This window comes from Phascolarctos cinereus, unplaced genomic scaffold, assembly GCF_003287225.1.
Source record: "Phascolarctos cinereus isolate Bilbo 61053 unplaced genomic scaffold, phaCin_HiC Scaffold_2;HRSCAF=192, whole genome shotgun sequence".
Classification (NCBI taxonomy): Eukaryota; Metazoa; Chordata; class Mammalia; order Diprotodontia; family Phascolarctidae; genus Phascolarctos; species Phascolarctos cinereus.
This window is the reverse complement of record NW_027555625.1, coordinates 379,590,332-379,609,421: the sequence shown is the minus strand read 5'-3', so window position 1 is coordinate 379,609,421 and position 19,090 is coordinate 379,590,332. Positions and strand designations below refer to the sequence as shown.

Genomic DNA, 19,090 nt, shown 5'->3' with positions numbered 1-19,090 from the left:
CTATTCATACAAGATCCAGCCAGATGTAATTCATCTCTGCAATAATACATATTCTTAAATAGGTTTCACCCGAATATACAGGAGTTGTGTATTAGGTTTTTCTTTTACTTTTTAGTAACCCAAGAGGGGGAGAATACTGTTTATTTATTTAGACAGCATCAGCTGCTAAATGTTGGAGAATGTCCAGGAAGAGATTATTTAATTATTTTTATTTTACTAAATTAAAATTTTGTTTTTTGAGAAACTGTTATTTGTATAAATTATCAAGATTTGTAGGCTTTCCTTTTGTAGAAATAATTGTTTTATGTGCCAGAGAAGAGAAATTCAATTTTGTTTTCAACAATAAAGCATTAATAACAAATACAGCTTGTTGCAAACTTTTTGTCTATTGCAGCCATGTAAAATATACTTTAATTTTAACATGCCTCATTGAGAAAAGTGTATTGGTCTATTGAAAACTCCTACCTTAGATTCCTGGCTCCCAGTGTGTTCCCTCTCTGATCCATTTCCACATAGCAGCCAGAATTGCCTTCCTTAAGCACAAGAGATTATTTAATTCTTAAACTGTTATATTTAGCTCAGGAATATAGTACATATGACGAGCTTTGAACATCACACACACAGACATACACAGGAATACACACACATACATACAGAGGGAAAAAAATGACCATATTTTAAAAAGTGGTAAAAAAACTGGTTATTGATGTGGGAGGTATTTTTGAATCAGTTGTATGTGTCTAATTGGAATATTTGACCAGTACAAATCAATACCCAGCTTGAAGAAAGGATAAAAATGAGGTGTCGTCAACAATTACAGTAGCTCCAATCCAACCTACTAAAGTAAGTTATTCATGTAGAAAGTGGGAAGTGGTTAAAGGGAAAAAAATGATATTAACACCATTTTCTACAGAAAATGTAAAATTAAGTAAAATTAAAAATTGCCACAATAAGGGAACCAGATTAATCCAGGAACCACCTTACCTAGCAAATTCCAGAGAACCTGGGTTCGAATCCTATCTCTGGAACTTACTACTTCTGTGACTTTGGACAAGTAACTTTACTGGTAAGGGTCTTAGATTCCTGGCGTATACAACAAAGGGTTGGACCAGATGATTTCTAAGGTTGCTTCCAGATTGAAATCTATGATTCTGTGACCTCCCTTGCTAAATGTAGAGATATAGCAGGTAAAAATAATACCAACCTAGAATATAAATTTATTTGTTAAATGTTTTAGGAGAGAATGATGAAGGATTATGAGTAGTATCACTTCATAAAAAAATGAAGAGCAGTAGAAATGAAAATCAGTCTATAGAAAGTATAGTATGCAATGAAAACATGCCAGATTATTTTAAGAGAATTTACAGATTAAATTGGGAGAACAATAAGTAGATGAAATATGGGATAAATCTTTCAGGACTTCTACAGAAATATTTCTATTTTTATAATCTATGACAGTGGAACCACTTTATTTGGACTTGCCTCAGTCTTCTATGTGCAACTTAAGAAAGTGGAAATGGTGCCTAAGAAAGTGAAGTTGGGAAGAATAGCCAGGGCAGATCAAGCACAGAAAAAGGAAATCTGTGTTGGAGTGACACAAACTGTTATCATCAACAAAAAATAACACCGAAGAATGTATTCTCTGTACCATTTAGTCCATTGTGTGACTGTGAACATGTGGTCTATAATATAAGAAAATGATTTGTGAAAATCTGCCTGTTTCCTTTTTTCCCCTTATAGGGATACTCTCAGTACATGTATAGTTCATTCTCATTCAACAGAGTTTTGAAAATAGGGGTGTGTGTGTGTGTGTGTGTGTGTGTGTGTGTGTTTTAGTAGTTGCTGATGACCTCTAGATTGCCTTTTTATGGTGATAATGGATAATGCCATCTGAGTTCTTTCACTCTTCTTTTGGTGTACTCTTTTCTTTCATTTAGTATGAAAACAGATGTCTTAATTCTTTTAAAACTGTGCTACCTTCATCATGAATTCCTTAGTCTTTTTAGTTGCTCTTCGTAACTTCATTTTCTAGTGTTGTTTCTAGTTCCTCGTCAAAAAGTTCACAGCCGTTGATTTCAGAAAAAACCTGGACTTATATGAACTGATGCAAAGTGAAATGAACAGAACCAGGAGGACATTATACATGGTAACAGCAATAAGTATGATGATCAACTGTGAACGACTTAGCTATTCTCAGCAATACAATGATCGAAGACAATTCCAAAGGATTCATGATAAGAAAAGAACTCCAGAGAAAGAACTGATAGAGTCTGAATGCAAATTGAAGCATACTGTTTTTCACTTTCTGTATTTTTTCATGTTTTTTTTTTTTAGGTCTGTGTCTTCTTTCACAACATGACTAATATGGTAATATATTTTGCATAATTGAATATATATAACCTATATCAAATTGTTTACCCTCTTGGGGGGGGTGTGAGGGAAGGAGAGAGAAAACTTGGAACAGAAATATTTTTAAATAAATATTTAAAATTATTTTTACATGTAACTGGGGAAAAAATAAAATATTATTAAAAAACTAAAATCACAGCCATCTCCCAGCCATGGTGACTATTTTCTAGTCTCCCCTCTCTTCTCACTGAAACTCAGTCCCTTGCTCCTGGGAAGCTGAACTCTGATTGGTGAACTTTCACTTTATCTTGCTTGGTCCCAGGACCATAATGCCACTGTCAGGCCACGTCCAGGCCATGATTCCTCCCTTCCTCATTTTTTAACAACTGGGAGAATCAATGGAATCTTCTTGGAGTAGTTTTCATCTGAATTGGGCTTTAAAGGATGGGTAGGAATTCCTTCTCACCTCCAAGAATTTCTTCGAGCTGTTCCCTCTGTGTCACATATTTTCAATATTTTCTTCACCATTGACTCTTTCCCATAAGTCTACAAACTTTGTTAGGTCTCCTCAGGCCCCCAAAAAGGTGGAGCAAGAGTGGTAAAAATGAATGGTGTGGGCCTCAAAGGAGGTGAAATCATTGAAAAATAATGGGATAGTGGGAGAGAAAGGATGGAAAATGGGAAATGAGGAGTATACTTACCCTTGCCAGGGTTATGATCCTGTCTTAACTACTTAGTATCTATATGACTCTGGGCAAGTTGTGGAATCTCTCTGGGCCTTAGTTTCCTCATCTATAAAATGAAAGGATTTGGACTAGAAGACCTTTAAGGTCTAACCTTTAAATCCTTCTCTCTCCATTATATCTTCCCTTACTACTCCAGCCCATATTAATTTCTCAAAACATCACTGACCTTAGTAACCTAGTTTACAACTTCATTATTCTTTAATTGTTTTGTATAAATGAATCCTTTTTCCCAAGCCATAGTGCAAATAATGGAAGACAAGGGCTATGCTTTATACCTTTTCCCTGTAACCTTAAATATAATTTTGAGCATACAGTTGGGCCCTTATTTGTTAGCTGATTAGCTTATCTTTACCAAGTTCATACTTGCTCATATAAATGAAACAACCAACTTACAGGCTCAGGTAAGCTCAGGGAAAAAAAAAACTCCAAAATAAAATTTACCTCATATTCCTTTTTCCCCTCAGATCCACAATTACATTCATTTTCATGAGCATCTATCAATATTTAATGTATGGGTGTCAGTTTAGCTGTAAGCTGAGAATACCCTAACACCAACTTGAATTAATTATGCTCTCGAGGGGAGAAAATTAAATGCTCTTTTTTCAAAGCCCCAAGTTTCCCTGGCTAAGTTAGTTTTTGGGAGCCATAGGACAAAATCTCTACGGATGGATGATCCTGAGAAGAAGACAAACCAAAAGTGTGAAAGCAAACCCCGAAAAGTGAGATTTAAAATATCTTCATCCTACAGTGGTAGAGTATTGAAGCAGGTATTTGAAGATGGCCAGGAGCTTGAGTCCCCAAAGGACGAATACCCTCACAGCTTTATCCAAGAGTCTTTTGAACCAGTGGAGAGTGTCTATGGGGCTGGAGAAACTCCCAAACCAAGATTTTATTCTACAAAATTGGCTGCTCAGCGAATCAGCGTTTATAGAGAGAGAAATGCCTACACCCTGGCAGGTAGCCAGCCTCTCTTCAATGATTATAAAACTAATGACCATAAGGTAAGGACTGCACATATTTCACTAGCTTTCTGGAAGAGGCTTCCCCCTAAATCCTTTTGATCATTACTATATTAGATCAGTACTGAAAATCTCAGATTTGTGTTTGACTCAAGTTCAATAAAAAATAAAAATGGTAAGTGAGCTACATAGGAAAGTCATTAAAATAATACTCTGAGGAAAATAATATGCCTGTTGATAAGTTATTGGAAATTTGTGTAAATACATATAGTATTCAAATTTTCACTCCATATAATAGATTGTTATAAGGGCTTGGCTAAGCTCTCTGTGTATAAATTGAATAGATTGTTTTATGAAGTTGCATTCATTTCTAGCCACTAGACTGCCTTTTATAGAATTATGCAAAGTGGGTAGTCTTCTTTTCTAAAAGGGATAATGTAGCTAGTCATTTTTTTCAAGTTTAATTATCAAAAGCTAACAGCACAGAGACAGTGTACCTACCATGGGGCTCTGCACACAGCAAGGGCTTAACAAAAGTTTTTTGAATTGAGTTTATATAGGTTACAGATCAATAGATCCATTATCTTCCCTGACCTATTTCTGTCCCTACTCCTTGTCTGGTAATTTACTTTAATTAGCAATTTTAGCAGACACTGAAGGTCATGGAGAGAGGTGTTGAAACTCAAATCAATCTATTGTTCTACTTATCACTAAGAAAATGTTGCAAGAGGAGGATGTTTAAAGTGATAGTAAAAATGAAGTTTCCATCTGATCTGTGAATTTCAGGATCCTAGTATCATGGATAAGCATAAGTTGACTGAAGGACTGAGAGGTTTTGGAAAGTAGTTAATGATTTTTAAAAACTAATAGATTAGGTAGGTATGTTCTCTGCCCAATGAACTTGTAGTTGCCACTTTGGATGAAATACATTTCTATAACATATTAAGGGAGGCAGTGCGGTACAATAAAAAGATCATTGAACTTTGCTCTCTGAAGTTGGAATTATGGGACCTGATTTTGAATTCCACCTTTGCCATCTATATGCCACCTTCATGACACTGGGCAAGTCATTTAAACCCTCTTACCCTTAGTCTTCTCTTCTGTAAAATGGGAGTGTTGGACTAGACAACATCTGAGGTCCCTTCAGGTTCTAGATCTATGAAACTTAAACATTATTGATGCATAAGACACCAGAGTACATTCTCATCTAGAAAGTACAAAATGTAAGTGATATTTAATAATTTTAGTTAATTTGCTAAAGCCAACAAACATTTATTAAGTGTTTATTACATTCCAGGGTGAGGGAACAACCCAGAATATGTGTCTTTAAAAAAAAAAGTTCTTAGTGAATATTTTAAAAGTATGTTTTAGGCATATCCACATTGATCGAATTTAGCAGATATTCTTACAATATTCTTTTTTTTTTTTAAGGAAATTGGGGTTAAGTGACTTGCCCAGGGTCACACAGCTAGTAAGTGTCAAGTGCTTGATCTGAGTCCGGATTTGAACTCAGGTCCTCCTGACTTCAGGGCCAGTGCTCTATCCACTGTGCCACCTATCTGCCCCCTTTCTTACGCTATTCTTACAGAATGTAAATGACCAAAGCTCCTTGTACTATTTTAAATGATTTTAATTTTCACAAAATTGTGCAGAACCACTGAAGATAATATTAATTTGTTTAGAACTCCTAAATTATATGGTGATGCAGTGGATAGACCACTGAGCCTAAAATCAGAGAAGATTTGAGTTCAAATCTGGCCTCAGATATCTATTTGCTGTGTGACTGCAGGCAAGTCTCTTAACCTCTGTTTGCCTCAGTTTCCTCATCTACAAAATGGGATAATAATAGCACCTCCCTCCCAAGGTGGTTGTGTGGCTCAAATGAGATAATAATTGTAAAGCACTCAGCACAGAGTCCGGCACATACTACGTGCTGCATAAATGTTAGCTATCATCATCATTACCATCATCATCATTTTGACACGGTTCACTAAAAACCTCAGTACCTTGGTCAGAAATTTTCTGAGTCATACCATCACTGTAACATTCTGAAGGGGAATTTGAGATTCATTGGTTTTGTACTCATTCCAATTCCTCTGCACTTGCTCTCAAATTTGTTCCCATGTTTGCATTCTCACTAACACCCTCCTAATTTAGTACTCTTATTCCATCTTGCTGAGGCAGCCTCCTAAATGGTCCTTCTACCTTCAGTGTGTTCTCCTTCTAATGCATCCTGAATACCAATTAATCACAGTTTTTTCTTCCTATTGCACATCTCTATGATTATATCATTTTCCTGCTAAAAACTTTTAATGGTTTCCCGCTGCTTACAGAATAAAATCCAAAGTCCTTATCTTTGTATCCAAGGCCCTCCCTAACTTGCTCTAACTTACCTTTCCACCCTTATCTCAGCCTTATTACTGTGATTTACAAATGCTCCTTCCAAACTGCAACAATCATTAAAACATCCTCTGCTTTTCCACCTCTATACTTTCATTTAAACAATATCTATATATTACCCACTCCAAAATACTTACCAAAGCAAGTAAATTTTTAAAATTTTAATTAATTAATTTTTAGTTTGCAACGTTGGCTTTTATAAGATTTTGAGTTCTAAATTTCCCCCACTTCTGCTTCCCCAAGATGGCATGCAATCTGATATAGGCTATACATGTATGATCATATTAAATATATTTCCACATTAGTTATGTTGTGAAAGAAGAATCAGAACAAAAGAGAAAAACCATGAGGAAGAAAACACAAAAAAACAACCAAAAAGAGAAAATGGTATGTTTTGATCTGCATTCACACTCCATAGTTCTTTCTCTGGATGTGAATAGCATTTTCCATCATGAGTCTTTTGGAATTGTCTTAGATCGTCAAAGCAAGTAAATTATTACTGTGTACCTACTATACCAGGCATTGGGCTAATCACAGGGATACAAAGAAAGGCAAAAGACAATCTCTCCTTTCAAGGAGCTCATAGTCTAATGGGGGAGAGAACATATAAACAACTATATACAAACAAGACGTATACAGAATTAATTGGAAATAGTCTCAGATGTTAGGCATAGCTTAAGAGGTGTAGGGAACAGCTTCTTGCAGAAGATGGGATTTTAGCTGAGACTTAAAGGAAGTCAGAAAAACAGGAGATGTAGTTGAGGAGGAAGAACATTCCAGGTATGGTAACAGCCAGTCAAAATGCACAGAGTTGGGAAAAGGAGTGTCTTGTATGAGAAATAGCAAGGGAGCCTTTATCATTGCATTACAGAGTATATGGAGGGGAGTAAAGCTTAAGAAATCTGGGCAGGCAGAAGAGGCCAAGTTATGAAGGGCTTTATAAGCCGAACAAAATATCTTATATTTGATCTTGAAGGCAATGGAGCCACTTGAGTTTTTTGAATAGCGACATAACATGGTCAGACCTGTGTTTTAGGAAAATCACTTTGATAGCTGAGTGGAGGATGGATTGAAGTAGAGAGAGACCTGAAGCAAGGAGACCAACCAGCAGGCTATTTCAATAGTCCTGGCTCGAGGTGATGTAGGCCTGAACCAGGCTGGTGTAGGATAGTGTCAAAGAAGAAAAGGAAATGGGTATGATAGATATTATGATAGTAGAATCCACACGGCTTGACAAATTGAAATTCTTTGAGCATTTCCTTTGTATCTGCCACGCAGCTTCACACCCTCTTGTGTATTATATATTATTTATTCTTCCTCTCTTCCTCCCAAACTCATCTCCCTGGATAGGAACACTGTCTTACACATCATTCATACCCCTCAATTCCTAACGCAATTTCTTGAGCATATTAGCTAGTCAATAAGTACCTACTAAATAGAGTGAAACAGAGTTTTTCTGAAAAAAAGATCTGGGGGTCTTAGTAGACTGCAAGCTTAGCTTGAGACAACAATGGGATATGTTAGCCAAGAAAGCTAGCATCTTGGGCTGTGTTAAGAGAAGCATAGCATCCAGCACTAGGGAGGTGATAGTTTCCATGTGCTTTGCCTTAGTGAGACCCCATCTATAGTATCATGTTCACTTCTGGGTGCCACAATTTAGGAAGGGCATTGATAATCTGGAGAGTATCCAGAGAAGGCGAAACAGGACGATAAAATTGATGACATGTAAGCAGTGGGTGAAGGAAATGGGGATCTTTAGCCTGGAAAAGAGAAGGCTTATGTTGGGGGGGGGTCTAGAAATGAGATACAGGATAGTGATTTTTAAGTAAATTAAACTTGTTTTGTGGAAGAGAGACTAGCTTTCTTCCATTTGATCTTAGATAGCAAAACTAGGAACAGTGAGTAAAAATTGCAAAAAACCACATTTATAATAATTAGAACTATCCAAAAGTATAATGAACTGTCCAAGTAGATGTTGGGTTCCTTCTTACTGAAGGTCTTTGAGCAGATTCATGATGGCCAGTTGTGTATATTGTAAATTGAATTTTTTTTTTAAATTGGTATGGGCTGAACCTGATGGCTATGGAGGTTCCTTCTAACTCTTGTAATTTGGCAATATTGGGAACCTTCATTTTAAGATGATTGTAAAGAAACTAGAGAATGATACAAAATGACTTAAAGAATGGAAAATAGGTTCTATAAGCAATGGTTAAAGGAGCAAGGCTTTCTTATCACATGGGCAAACATGATCCGTTAGCCTGTAAAGAGAGGATGAAAGGCAGGATAAATGGTCCCTTTAATAGTGGCTTTCGTATTGCTCATTCCCAGTAAGTATTGATCAAACAAAGGAGAAACCAATGTTCCTACACTGGGTACTATGAAAAGGGAAGTATCGTTCCCAGATTCCAATGGGTAGAATGAGTACACTAAGCAGTCCATCTTCATTCCCATAATACGTGAAATAAGATACCACGGATTTAAGTTACATGTAGAGAGAGTTTCCCTAGATACAGTGAAGACCTCTTGGCTGTCGAGGTGACTGAATACTGATGAAGTCTGTCAGTGGAAGAAGTGGAATATTTAACTTTGGATATTTTTACAGCTAGAATAAAAGCTCATCTGTTTTAGATGATAAACATTAGGGTGTTTTTTTTGTTTGTTTGTTTTTTGCTTTTTGGTGAGGAATCAGGGTTAAGTGACTCGCCCAGGGTCACACAGCTAGAAAGTGTCAAATGTCTGAGGCCGGATTTGAACTCAGGTCCTCCTGACTCTAAGGCCAGAGCTCCATCCACTGAACATCCCTTTGGCAGGCTGGTGAACCCTATGGACACTTCATAATAATGTTTTTAAATGTATAAGATAACAAAGGAAACCAATTATTGAAATACTTAGCCAAATATTAAACAATAAAAAGAACAAGTTCACAAATCCCAAGGTAAGAACTCTTGATTTAGGCGTTGACTCTCTTGGAGGCAGAGGGTTCAATCAGTTGACCTCTTAAGGTTCTTTCAGTTTGCCTTAAAAAAAAAACAGCTAAAAAAGCAAGAGAGCTTTATTATAACCTAACTAACTTCTTTGACTACTTACCACCGGAAGGGAAATGGAGCCTTCTGAAAGTGCCACCACCACGCTTATCTCTTAATGCTTAGAAATGGATACTGAAGAGTGAAACAGGACTCTGACTGACATTAAACAATAAGAAATGGAAGCTGCTACGTGATCCCTTGAGGAAGACCAGAGGCAACAGGGAAACTTGTGGCTTCAGAAAATTATCCTCTCAAACCAGGAGAGTGTATATAAAGGTCAATTTAAAGGGAAATTAAGCTGTGTAAGACCTCCTGAAAGTAGGTCCAGAATGAATTTGTTATGGTTTAAATAAGATTCTATTTAAATGAGATATAATACACTTTCTATTAGTTAAACTGATTTAGGCAATTCTTTGGGAGGAGGAAAGTATGTATAATATTGAAGATCGGGTTCTCTTTCTTTCTTTTCCTTCCTTCCTTCCCTCCCTCCCTCCTTCCTTCCTTCCTTCTTCCTTCTCTCCTTCCTTCCTTCCTTCCTTCCTTCCTTCCTTCCTTCCTTCCTTCCTTCCTTCCTTCCTTCCTTCCAGTTTTGTGAGTCCTATTCCTCTGTGTGCTCTTTTTGGAGTATCTCCTTTCCCTGTTCTTCCTATTCAATTCCTATTCACTCTTCAATGTTCAGTGTTCATATTGTATCTCCAGGCATGTCTTTGACCCCCTCTCTCTAAAGCATTGCTCACTCTATTGAGAACACATCACTCTTACTGCACTTTTGTATCCAACCTTGCTATACAGCTGTTGATGTAAATGTTTTATCTTCCTCACTGTATTCTAAACTCTGCGAAGATATGGCCTGTCTTGCTCATAGAATCTGGCACATGACTTTGAACATAATACGTTAAGAAATATTTGCTGAATTAAATTTTATAGCAATGGAACTTTACATTTATATGGCCTTACCTTTTCATAGATTTAGAGTTAGAAGAGATTCCAGAGGTCATTTGGTTGAGCTCTTTTATTTTATAAATAAAGATCTCTGAAGCCCAATGGTTGAGTGATTTGAGCAAGGTCACACACACACTCAAACTTGAGTCTTCCAATCCCCAAACTAGTGTTTATAGTCAGAGGATCATGGATTTAGAGATGAATGAATCTTAAAGGACATTGAGTCCAAACGTATCATTTTATAAATGAGGTGACTGAGGCACAGAGAAGTTAATTTGTCTGGGTTCATACTGCTAATAAATGTCTAAGGTGGGATTTGAACTCAGGTCTCCCTGACTCTAAGTACAGTACCCTATCTACTGTACCAGGCTGCATCTCATAATTCTCAGAGTTCTTCCCACTGCACACTGCTTTTCACTTTTTTTTTTTACATCACATGTCAGTAATATTAGGTGATGGTAATCCATCATCTCTGTAGGACAGTTCACAAAGGAAAAACCATGGGACATAAACTGTTTTGTTTAAGAGAAATCATATATCATCCCTGATGTTATTTTCGTTAGTAACCCTCACTGGTTTTGTGTAGACCTAACGTGAGACAAGTCCAAGGTGGTAACTAGACCAGGTTAAATAAACTCATGTTAGGTTCAGTTGGTAGATGTACAACAGCATTAGACAAATTCAAAAGGTCCATCAGAGCTAGTCTGCCACTTTTTTTTTGGCAATTGGGGTTAAGTGACTTGCCCAAGGTCACACAGCTGGCAATCTGCCACTTGTTGTGAAGACTCTTTGAAACTAAGTATATCCATAATTTCCTCTGGTTACACCTGACCTGCTGCTGAGCCAGATGTGGCCTTAGTCTCCTTGGCTGAATCTGGCCTTCCATTTACTATGCTTGGCTGAAATTATGACTTCTTTGAAAACGATCTTTCTCCTGTTACTTTTATACTTGTCACCAGGACTGGGTCATGAAGAAAACCTTACACATGGATTAAAAAAATACAAACAAACACCTTATTCTCAGTACCTCACAGTATATTGGGGCAAAGCACGAAATGTGTGGATTGAGAAGGAAAAGAATGTCAATTCTATTTGGTGACTGAGTCATTGAAAAAGTTTTTGGAACCTTTCTTTTCCTCTCCCTTCCCCTTCTCTTGCTCTTCCTTCCTGCTTCTTTGTCTCTTCCTTTTCCTCTTCTCTCTACCTTTTCTTAATTCTTACATTTAACTCTCTCCTATTTCACTCTCTCCTTCCTCTTCTCCTTTTCTCCCTTTTTTCCTCCTTTTCCATCTTTTCTCTCTCTTTCCTCCTTTCTCCCTCTCCCTCCTCTCCTTTTATTCTATTCTTTTTCCCTCCTGTCTCTCCTACTTTCTTTATTTTTTCCTTTTTCTATTCCTTTTCTTCTTCTTCTTCTTCTTCTCTTTTATTTTCTCTCTTTCCCTCCCTTCTCTAACTGGTGCGTATAAAACTGTAAGGCTTAAGTCTATTTTGTAAAAGCTGGTTGTTTTTCTGCTTACTTCTTATTCACTGGGTGATTCATCACAGGTGCTGTGCTCATTTTCACTCTCTGTAGTCCCCACCCATTCTAGATTTTGGCAAGATAATCATCTATACTAATAACCTGAAAATTATCCGAACTTCAATGGATAAAAGAGACTTCATGAGAAAAGTCCTTCAGAAGGGAGAGGAGGCTGAGGAACAGTCTCTGGTGAGCAAAGAAGAGGGTGATGGAGACAGTGATCAGACTGATGGCCCACTGCCAGAAACAGAAACCACATTTGCCCACAACCAATATATCCAGGTACGGCAAAGCGGATTATGATTGGGTTTCTGTCATGGGGATATCCACCACAGAGACCATCATGACTCTGAGAATCCTTTCAACTTCCTCATTTCCTGTATTTTAGCTGCTTCAGTCCTTAAAAAGGTCATTATCACAGATACTTTTCTATAGTCTAAGAAAGACCAAAGAAGAATACAAACATCTTTTAAGTGAATTATTAATTTATGGAGTTCCCCAAAGAAAGTATCTTTTCCAAAAGCATATAGAGCTGATTACTAGAGAATGTGAAGTTAGAGTAGTGCAATTGGGAACTAAACCAAAGGAAAAAATTACAAATGTCAACTTTTCCCCACTGTATTAAGGTAAAATGCTTTGTAAACTTTAGCACACTATATAAATGTAAGCTATTGTTATCAACAGCTTATGTTTAAAAAATTTTTTATGGATGTCTTTTTCACATTGTGTTCACTGTTTGATCAACCTCCGCCTTATTGCCCTCTCTTGTTAACAAAGAAGTACAGTTAAGAAAAGCAAACCGATACATTGCTCCTGTCTGACAACATGTGCTTCATTCTGTACCTGCAGTCCATCATCCCTCTACTGAGAGAAGGGAGGCATATTTTGTGACCAGGCCTCTGAAGTCAAGATTGCCTACCTTAGTTTTGAAATCATTCTTTGTTATGCGCAGATATAGACTTATTTGGATCTTTAAACTGCTGATCTTGGACAATAAAGCTTTGTTTAGATGAAGAGTCTTCCCATTTTGCTTGATTTTATGGTGATTTATGCTTTTTTGGGGGAAATCTCTTCTCATTCCTGGTAGGAGAACAAGTCAAATGCTATACGAACACCCTTTAAAACAAATTTTTAGCTGGCCTTTATAGATAATTTTAGAAACATGTACCTTAAGGGTTGGAAGGGCCTTTAGCGAATCAAGTAATTGCTAAGTAGATCTTAAGGATCCACTAGCTGTGTGATTCTGGGCAGGTCCCCTAACCTCTGTCTCAGTTTTTTCATCTGTAAAACGGAGATAATAATAGCACTTACCTCCTTGTGAGGATACAATTTATAACATTTGTAAAGATATTTATAAATTTTATAAAGACATTTATAAACACAAAATTGTAAGTTTTACAAAAGTAATATTTATAAAGCATTTTGCAAACATGCTATAATGCTGACTATAGCTCACTTATCTCATCGAACCCTCTCACTTTACACATAGATGAGGTAATTTCCTCAAGTGTACATTGCGATTTCTGAACAAAAATGGCCACTTAAAACTATTAGAAGAGGACTTTGAAGCCTCATTATTGTTTAATACATACTGTTCTGGTAATTTAATTTATTAATACATTCCATGTTCAATAAGCATTTTTATATGCATTTACTTTGTAGGGAGGAATAGGAAAGCAGTTGCCTGTGCAGTAGACATGGCAAGGATAATCAGGGAGAGAGGAGAGAAGGAAAGAAGGGATGAGGGATTGGTGAATCAATCAAATATTTATTGAGAACTTATTATAGGATATATAGAATTATAGGATATATAGAATATATTATATATATGAATACACTAGGTATTGTGGGGGATGCAAAGAGAGATGTAATTGTTTGGTAACTAATAAAAAGTTCTAAAGGTGTCATATGCAAAAACGGTTATTTAAAGTTAAACAAGCCTTTGGGACAAGATTTGGGAAAAAGGTTGGTATACTTGCATTTCTAGGCCCCTGACTTTAAATTCCAATATCATCATTGATATCACATGTTGTGTATATCAGTGGAGTCCTGACCTCTGGAAGTGTGCATTATTATATGTTTCTTTTTAGACATATATGCGTAATAAGATGAATACATAAAACTTTTATCATGCTGTACACTGACTATTACTAGCGTACTGTGTACTTCTTTTAGGGTCAGCGTACTTTAAAAAATGATAACTGGAACTCAAAATCTTGTGGAAGTGAATGTTGAAAACTAAAAATAAATTAATTAATAAAAAATGACAACTGAAACTAATTTGCTGCTTGAAAGTTTTCAAAGAGCTTTATAGATATTATCTTACCTAAACCTTATAAGAACTTTGTGAACTAAGTGCTACGTTCCTTATGGTACAGATGAGGAAACTGAGTCTCAGGCATGGTTTTGTGACTTGCTTATGGTCACCTAGCTACTAAGAGTCCAAATGACAATTTGAATCCAGGTCTTTCTCACATTCAAGGGCAGAGACATTCAAGGCCAGAATGCTATTTGTCTACTATCCCAACAGTTTTCAAGCATAGCTTTGGGGACCCCAAGCTCCTTTCAGGGGGTCCTCAAAGTCAAAACCGTTTCATAATAATACCAAGATCTTTTAATTTCTAATGTAGTAAATAGATATAACCCACATAAACAAAAGTTCTTGGTGGGGATTTCCTCTATAATTTTTAAGAGCATTAAGGGATCCTGACACTAAAAAGTTTGAGAACCACTGGATTACATCATTCTGTTTCTTTAAAAAAAAAAGACTTTAATTTTTTTGGTCCTGTGATTTCATCAGAGTGAGGAATTGCTGGCGTACAAATTTACATTATTATTTTGGTGGGTGGAAGGTGAGATTTTAAAAAAAATTTTGTCTTTGATCTTTGACTTTATCACTGTGGAAACTTCTTTAACAGTCACAGATTGGCAAACTTTATAATATTAGAGACTTATCTCAGGTCCCCGAGAATTCGAATGACTTGCCTAGGGTCCCAAAGATGGGATGTGACTCCAGAGTTGGTCCCCATTCTATTATGCCAAGCTGCCAAAAAAAAAAAAGGTATTCTTCATTTAAAAGGATACTAGAAAGATTTTAGAGAAGAGGGGAAATGATAACTAAAGTCACAGAAGATTAATTTCTTAAAAAAAGAATATTCATTCAACATAAAATTACTAAACATCTACTATATGCAAAGTTTTGTGTTGGGGATAAAAAGATGGTATCTGCCCTCAAGGAAGATATGATGTGATTAAGGGGTCTAGGACTTCATTATTTTCTAGTGTAAGAAAGGCCTTTGTGCAGGAGATACCTAGAGGTTTTTCATATGCTTGGAAAACCAATTAACAGCACAAATGAAAATAAGAAAAAGACTTCCCTTCCATATAAGGAAGAACTTCTTGTCTTTTAGGTTAATGAAAGAGGTAATCAAAGGATGTTTTGATGCCTGCATCTCTAGAGATAGCCAAGAAGAGAGTAGGTAGGTCTATGGCCTGGACATTTGTCTATAAGCAGGTAACTGGATAGTTCTATTTGTGAAGTTCTAGAATCCATCCAGTTCTAGAATCACATTTTATAATTTTCCCCACGTGTTTTCATGTAGTGTAAGCAACAGTTACTGTTCAGGGGAGATTGATTTTATTAAAACTCTGGGCAGAGAGACAGTGTGATACAATGGATACAATGTTTTATAATTTCCCCCCATATGTTTTCATGTAATATGAGCAACAGTCATTGTTCAGGAGAGACTAATTTTATTAAAACTCTGGGCAGGGAAACAGTGTGATGCAATGGATAGGGAGTAGTAGCTGTTGCTTGACAGACATGGATCTGAATCCTTCCTTTGAAGGATTCAATTTGCTTATTTGTTAAGAAAAAAGGCATCAGGTCGAACCAGGCCTGAATTAAAGTGTGTTTCAGCAAAGCTGGCATAAAAAGTATTCTTAATTTCAGTTTTGAGAGATTTGTGGGTTTTAGAAACTATGCTACAAATTAAGACAGAATTGTAGAACAAAGATGCTGTAGTAAAAAATTGCACCTAATTTACCCTCCATCTGAACTGTGCATTAAAATGCTACTTGTTCCCTTATTCTTTGGAAAAGTTTTGTTTTTAAAAAGGCCAAAGATCATCAAGGAGTCTCTTCTAAGTGACTTCTTGCTCCATTATATGGAAGAATGAAGCTACTGGAGACCTTTATAAAAGATGGAGTATGTATGAAAGTCAGAATAATCCTTGAACCCATATATTTAGCTATATTGGAAAAAAAAGGAAAGAAAGGAGAGGAGAGAAAATTGAACTCAGTTGCAATGAAACATGGAGAAAAAAATGTGTGCTCACTTGACTCGATCTCATAAATCACTGGAACTTCTGTATGCTTTATGTGATTTTACTCAGAACCTTGGTTTCCACTGAGACACATTATTTGTCTCGTTTTAAAGAAAAAAAATCTAAAAAGAAGGATGGGTAAAACAGACCCTGAGAGAAGAATAAAAATCTCAGCTCCATCTAGAATTGTCTCTGTTTTCTTGGTGTTTGACTTGTATTGAAAAGGAAGCAAAATGACTAGAAACTATTCAAGAAATTGGGAGCTAATTCTTGAGAAGTAAGGTCAGGCTAAAGAAGCACTTTGATTCCTTCACTAGTTGTGTGACTCTGGGCAACTGATTTTTATTTATCCTCATTTAAGAGATGGAGATCTCAGCCTCAGTTCCCACATCTGGAAAATGGAGGCATAAGCATACATCTTGTCTCATAGGATTGTGGTGAAGGAAGTGCTTGGTAAATAGTAAAGCCCTACATGAATGTGAACTATCATTTCCTATGGTTCACTTGGGGATAACACTCTGCAAAGTGTACAGACATTAGAATCCTCTAGATTTAGGGTGTGAGATATTGCCAGTGGTGGAGATGGAAATTATTTCCTTGGAACCTCATTTGTGGCACAATAAAATTCCATTTTTACTAAATGAATCAGGTCCAAGTTTGGCCACAAAAATAGATTTTTGAGAAAAATGTAGATCGACAATTTCCCCCTAAGATACCTTTTTCGGAAAACATACTTTATTCTTTTTGAATAATGATGTGGAAAATGTCAGCATTCCTCAATCTCCCTCACATTAATCAGTCAGGAAACACAAGTTAATAATTCATTAAAAAAAAAGTTCATCAGCATCCCTCGAACCTCCTTTGCCAGTTGCACTGGCTTTATTTCACAGAACCAGAACTTTCTTTAAAAAGGTAGCTCCCTTTACTTCTTGGAAGAATCGTAAGGTTTAATACATACCAAGATCCTGAAGTGTGGTGGTAGTGAGCAGGAGGTAAAGAAGGAGGAGGGAAAGCAAAAATGATAGGGTCTCAGGATAGGAGGAGGAACTCAAGATGTAGGATTTGGAACCCAAAGCTTTTTCATAGCAGTGCCTAGGAAAACTGGAAGAAGGCTCCATAATTGACATACCTCTAATTAGCGTACAAGCTATTAATGAAAGGTGCAAAACAAAACTAATTTTAATCCACTGGGATCAATGACTACATGTCACATGACTTTCATGAAAGGTGCTGCAAAATTTAACGACAGAGTATTAAAGCTTCATAGATTGGAAAGTATTTGTCTATCCTATTCTTTAAAATTACTAGTTATATATGACAGCGTGAATTCCTATCTAGGCATCTAGCATCAGTACATATAGTGCTGAAGACCTGATTTCAAATACCACTTCAGACACTTACTGTGTGGCCCTGAGCAAGTCACTTAACCTCTGTCTGCCTTAATTTGCTCAACTGTAAAATGGGGATAATAACGCCAGCTTCCCAGGGTTCTTGTAAGGATCAAAAGATATAATACATGTAGGGTGCTTTGCAAACTTTACAATACAATACAAATGCTAGATATTACGAGCCCTTGGCTGTCCCATTACTTCTGGTCTCATATTAGACATTTGTGGTAAACTGGAATCTTTTGCTGGACTCTCTTTCCTTGCCTAGAACCATTTGTGTAGATGATGGGCCTGTGTTGAAACAATACCTAACTCTTGGCTTTATTTCTTTCAGGAAGGGGAGATCCCTGAGCACAATTGCTTCCACTGTAGAGGATCAGGCAGCGCTACTTTTCTCTGTGCCATGGAAGCAAATTTTCAATGCTGGCTAATAGATTTAAAGAATCTTACCGGGCCCTACGGTGTCGTGCTTGTAATGAGAATGGTCTCCAGCCCTGCCAGATTTGCAACCTATAACTTATGACTTCCATGTGTCTGGTTTGACTGTCTGGTTTGGTTTCTGATAAATCGCTGGGTCCTTCGTGTGATCTCATCAGCAGAGGAACAGCTGAAATTGTTGTCACCTGTGCCACCAGCAAATCTAGATGATACATCTGTCTAACTGGGGGTAGGGGTCTAAGTGCGGAGCATTTGGGACTTCCGCTCTTTTCTGGGACTAATGCTAACAGTGTCCTCCAGGGGGCCTCAGCTCAGTTCTCTTGTGATAGTGAATGTACGCTTTAGTTAGACGCTTGAAACCACTTTTTGTTTTGTTTTGTTGGGGGGCTGTTTTGCATTCAGTTCAACAAACATTTAAGCTTCCTTGATGCAATACAAGGTACTGTTCTGGGTGCTGTTGGCACAAAGACAACAATGAAAGTCTGTGCCCTTGGGAAGCTTACAGTCTAATGTACAAAGATACACAGATACAAAGTATATGCAAAGTGACACAAAGTAAGTTCATGACACATAAGTGGAAGATCAGAAAAGCCTTCATGTTCAGGAGGTGGCCCCTGAGCTCCCCTTGGAAGGAAACTAAAGATTCTTAGAGTAAGAACTGAGAAATGAGGACATTCCAGACATGGTGGATGGCTGCAAACCTGTGTAAGGAGAAAAGGAATGAAATGGCAAGATTCTGGTGAACAGAATTCTGTTGCTTGTAATACATATTAAATTGTCATTGGTCAAATTGACATTCTAATTTATTAGGAGAGACAGGCATTCCAAATGTCTAGCAAGTCATTGCTAGAAATGCAGATGGTGAGAACTTTCTAGGTAAGATAAGCAAATGGAGTAGGCCCTTTCTTCCAGAGCCTTTAGGTGATTATGCCTGATGTGCTTGGGTAATAGTGGCACAGGCAGCAAGGAATATGGTTACTTTTAAGGACATGATAAGA

The 19,090-nt window shown here is 36.9% G+C and overlaps 1 protein-coding gene across 1 annotated transcript; it reads left to right on the top strand.

The window, feature by feature from the left end:
• Positions 1 to 3,760: 3,760 nt before the first annotated feature.
• On the top strand, positions 3,761 to 18,170 carry GRXCR2 (glutaredoxin and cysteine rich domain containing 2). Its single transcript, XM_020964265.1, is given in 4 exon segments — positions 3,761 to 4,096; positions 11,996 to 12,223; positions 17,989 to 18,043; positions 18,046 to 18,170. Coding segments are annotated over 4 exon segments (744 nt in total).
• Positions 18,171 to 19,090: the final 920 nt, after the last annotated feature.